We start from the raw sequence: 4,437 nt of genomic DNA, 5'->3' as shown, positions 1-4,437 counted from the left end.
TCGCCGCGTATTTTCTAGTCCGCAACAATATATAATTTAAATATTAAGAATCAGATTAACTAAACTTATATAAAATAATTAAATATTAAATAATAGCAGACAGCAAAATATTTAGAGTATTTTCTATTTTATTAAAATAAATTTTAACTATGCTATTTTTTAATTAATTAATAATTAAACTCCTTTTACAAAAGTAGCCTTTTGAGAAACTTTAGCGGTTTGATAGGTACTCCACGGTCAATCAATTTGACAAAAGCATGGTCAACTTTTTACGTTCGTGCATCCGCAAGTAAATTTCTTGCAAAATAATAATAATAATAAATTAAGCTTTTATGCTCTATAAATACTCAAAGACATTCTCTGCTCCTCTACTTCACGAATTCCTCACCGGCTCCTACCCTCAAATTCCCTATAGCTCATGCTAAACGCCACCACCTTGCCGGGCAATCCCCGGCTCACCTTCCAGACCACCTCTTGCCGCCAAGACTCTGTCTTCCGACTTCGCCGTCAATCAGTCAACATCAACGCTGCCGCAGGCGTCGCCACCGCCCCTTCCATCGACACCCAAACTCACATCACCAACCTCAACCGCGTGCTCTTAAAAACCTCTCCAACCACTCATTCCCCCTCCCCGTCACTCTTCAACAACCACGAACAAAACAACGCCACACCGGCCACCTCCACCGCCACCAACCGATTTAACGTGCTCAACATATCAAACCTTTTTCCTTCGCTTCGCGTCGAGGATACCATCGATAAATACTCCCCGCGCAGCCTTACCCACCTTCACCGCCTCCTCTCTGACTCTCCACGTTCCTCCCCCAAATCCTCCATCGCTTCTCATTGGCGCCTCCTACACGGCGCACAGAACTGGTCCGGTCTCCTCGACCCCCTCAACGAAAACCTCCGCCGCGAGCTCGTCCGCTACGGCGAACTTATCCAAGCTGCCTATACCGCCTTCTACTCCAACCCTGACTCTCCCCGCCACGTCGTCCTCAACGACCGCAACTACCGCGTCACCCGTAGCCTTTTCGCCACCTCCTCTGTGGATCTCCCGCGTTGGCTAAACGCCGCCGCCGCCGCCGCGTTGCCTTCATGGATGATGAGTTCCACTAGCATGATTGGCTTCGTGGCTGTCTGCGATAACGCCCGAGAGATATCACGAATGGGCCGTCGCGACATCGTTGTTTCACTTCGTGGCACCGCAACGGCCCTTGAGTGGGCCGAGAACTTCCGACCCGCTCTCCAGCCCATTTCAGAATCCGACACCGCCAAGGTCTCTTCCGGATTCTATAGCCTATACAAAACCGGCGGCGCTAAAACCACGAGCCTCTCTTCTACCGTAGTTGAGGAGGTGCAGTAACTTTTTCGTTTGCATATTATTTTTTTAATTAAAGGTTTATTGGATCAACCCATTTGGATACCAACATCATTAATTTCATTAAAAAATTAATATCTTTAAGGTATGTCCGGTTAATAATTATAAGAAACTTTCATAATTTATTTAGGAAGATTTACATACATATCATTTTATATCATGCTATTTATATTTCATGCCTAACGACAGATAACGTTAAAATCAAATATGTCACACATATTTTTCTTTTCTATCGTCCATATCATCCTACAAACTTTAATATTTTATTTCTATCACCCATATTTAATCTATGAGCGTTAGACATGAAATATTAAAATTTTGAGTTTTAGATATATAAATAATATAATATAAACTGATATTTATGTAAAAGTTTTATTTTGTTACCACCGTGCAAGCAAAGCTAGCTTCATTTTTATACATGATTTCTTATTTACATTTTAATAATTAATTGATTTAAAAATAAAAACATAATTAAAAATACTACTAAAACTGCATGAGAATTGTACGAATTTTTTACTTCAAAATTTTGAATACTATACTCAAATCCTCTCTAAACCTTGCAGTTAACAAACCCAAATAATCTAATAAGCTTGATTGATTGAATTTGAAACATTCATATTGCTCATCTTGAATTATTGGTTGAGAGCTTCCATTATCAATCAATAGGTCTTAAGTTCGAGTCTTTTATATATAACGTGTACATAAATTTATCTTAATTGACCTAATTGTCAGCAAAAAAAAAATCCGAATTTTTGTTTCCTAATAATTTATTATATAAATATTTCATTTACAGATCTACTTACTTATCAGAAAACTTTTTTCTGATAAATCTAGCAGGTGCGGCGTCTCGTAGAGAAGTACAAAGGAGAGGAGCTCAGCATTACCATAACCGGGCACAGCCTCGGGGCAGCGCTCGCGCAACTTGTCGCCGACGATCTCGCGACGGAGATCGAGGCCGCGCCGCCGATCGCAGTGGTCTCGTTTGGCGGGCCGCGTGTCGGCAATCGGGCCTTCGCCGAAAGGTTGGAAGGGAAGGGGGTCAAGGTACTGCGGGTAGTGAACGCGCAAGACGTCGTGCCGAGGGTTCCCGGCGTGTTGCCACGTGTGCGGGAGGAAGGATACTCGCACGTTGGAGTTGAGTTGAGGGTAGATAACCGGGTTTCGCCGTATCTTCGGCCCGATGCAGACCCGGCTTGCTGTCACGATTTGGAAGCGTATTTGCATTTGGTGGATGGGTTTATGGGTACGAAGTGTCCTTTTCGGGCCAACGCAAAAAGGAGCCTGGCCCGGCTGCTGAGCCAGCAGCGGCCTAATATGAAGAAGATTTATGTGAGTCGGGCCACGGCGGTCGAGTTGGAAGCAGGTCATACCGGGCGGGTTGGTGGGATCCACCAGGGCTGCCTTGCTAGTCCGTCGGGATGAAACGGTCAAACGGCATTGCGGATGGTCTCTTGATGGTTATTATTATTATTATTTGTAGAGTCAAAATGAACGAAGAATAATTAATTTATTGTTGCATTGATATAAGATAACACTATTATGATTCAATTATTTTTTTTTTAAGTTCGGTGTGCAATTTTCTTAGCATATCGAGATAGCAAAAGTTTTGATTTTCACACAATTCATATTTTGTATTATAAAATGCAGTCCAAATAAAATTTGTGAGTTCAATTATGTTATATTTTAGTAATGCATCTGAATTATGATTTGACAAAAATTTGATGGTAATGTCAAATGTTCTATTATGTTCTGTTATATGGTGTTGAAGCAATATAAATAATTATTTAGTAAATCAATTGCTCACTTTTTATATCTTTTGAAGAAAAAAAGATAAAAAATTTGTTTGACAAGAAATAATTATGAAGTAATAAATTAGTTAATAAAAATAATTTTATTTTAAAGGATGGAAATATACTTTAAATATTTTATTATCAAAGGGGACGATGGCAAATATGGAAGGAGAAGATGTCCTAGGTTGTGAAAACAATCAGAACTTATTCTTTCTTGTGGATGCACGGTCACTTAGTTTAGGGATAATGTTAGAGGGATATGACTGAAACTAAGTATATCAATTGATGCAAAAGTAATTGTAAATACTCAACATCTCCATTGTCATTCAGCAACCAACTCGAAGGTACCAACCTAACACCTGAAAAGAGAGATTGTGCACAAGACTCAATTTAAACATATGGAATAGTAACAATATTGGAAGTCTTGACATTCATGAATAAGATGTCATGATAATGAATAAAATCCTAGCAAATAATAAAAATATGATTATAGTAAGGATAATTGAAATGAAATAAAAGGGTTGCAAGTAATGACCTTTGCGACATAGAGTCGTTAACATCAATATGGTGCTAACATGATCACTTACTTAACCTTTTCTATGCATATCCCTAATGAATTTGTAGGAGGTATCAATATTTGACACGACACGAAAAGTCGACCCGAACCGCCTGATCCAGAAATTATGTGTCCACTCCAGAGTCCGTGCCCGCGTCTACACGTACCCGCGTCCGAGCCCGCGTTCACACTCGCGTCCAAGCCCACCTTCCCATGTCAGGTTGGGTTAACCCGGCAACTCGCCGGGTTGGATCCGGGTTCGGATTTCCAACCCGTTTTTCTACCCAGGTCGGGTTAGGGTCGACCCCGTTTAAACCTGGGTCAATCCAAGTTCGACCCAAACCTGACCTGTGACCCAAAATTGACCCTATGAATTTGTACCTTAGGACCCATTAACCCATTGTGATATTTTCCATCTCATATTATTCAAGCGAGTACCATTTTTCATGTATCACTTATAATCTAATTGGATCATTCTTTTCAAGCAAGCAACAAATAGTGATTGGTGTGATGTTGACATCATAAAGTTTGAAAGCAAACTGTGGGAGATTACATTAAATGAAATTTACGACTAACCCATCGCTGTTTGTTCGGGTGGTGAAAAGATGGCTGGGCAAAACCTAGGTCCCTAGTTCTAATCCCTTGGCAAGCAGTGAAAGCCTTAAGTGTTGGCCTGTGTAAATTGATGTGGGTTGCATGCTAGGTCGACTAGG

The 4,437-nt window shown here is 40.6% G+C and overlaps 1 protein-coding gene across 1 annotated transcript; it reads left to right on the top strand.

Annotated features, from left to right (window-relative positions):
• The first annotated feature begins 418 nt into the window (after positions 1–418).
• On the top strand, positions 419–2,800 carry LOC110107774 (phospholipase A1-Ibeta2, chloroplastic). Its single transcript, XM_020838152.2, has 2 exons — positions 419–1,354; positions 2,216–2,800. Exons 1-2 carry the CDS (start codon positions 419–421, stop codon positions 2,798–2,800), a joined length of 1,521 nt encoding a protein of 506 aa, XP_020693811.1.
• The last annotated feature ends 1,637 nt before the right edge of the window (positions 2,801–4,437 follow it).

Source organism: Dendrobium catenatum, unplaced genomic scaffold (assembly GCF_001605985.2).
Source record: "Dendrobium catenatum unplaced genomic scaffold, ASM160598v2 fragScaff_scaffold_390, whole genome shotgun sequence".
Classification (NCBI taxonomy): Eukaryota; Viridiplantae; Streptophyta; class Magnoliopsida; order Asparagales; family Orchidaceae; genus Dendrobium; species Dendrobium catenatum.
Note: the sequence above shows the minus strand (reverse complement) of the source record. Positions and strands in the feature narration are given on the sequence as shown.

Coding starts and splice junctions, on each gene's coding strand:
- LOC110107774 (XM_020838152.2), top strand. CDS start 419: ATGCTAAACGCCACCACCTTGCCGGGCAATCCCCGGCTCACCTTCCAG. Junction 1,355..2,215: donor CTTCTACCGTAGTTGAGGAG/GTGCAGTAACTT, acceptor TAAATCTAGCAG/GTGCGGCGTCTCGTAGAGAA.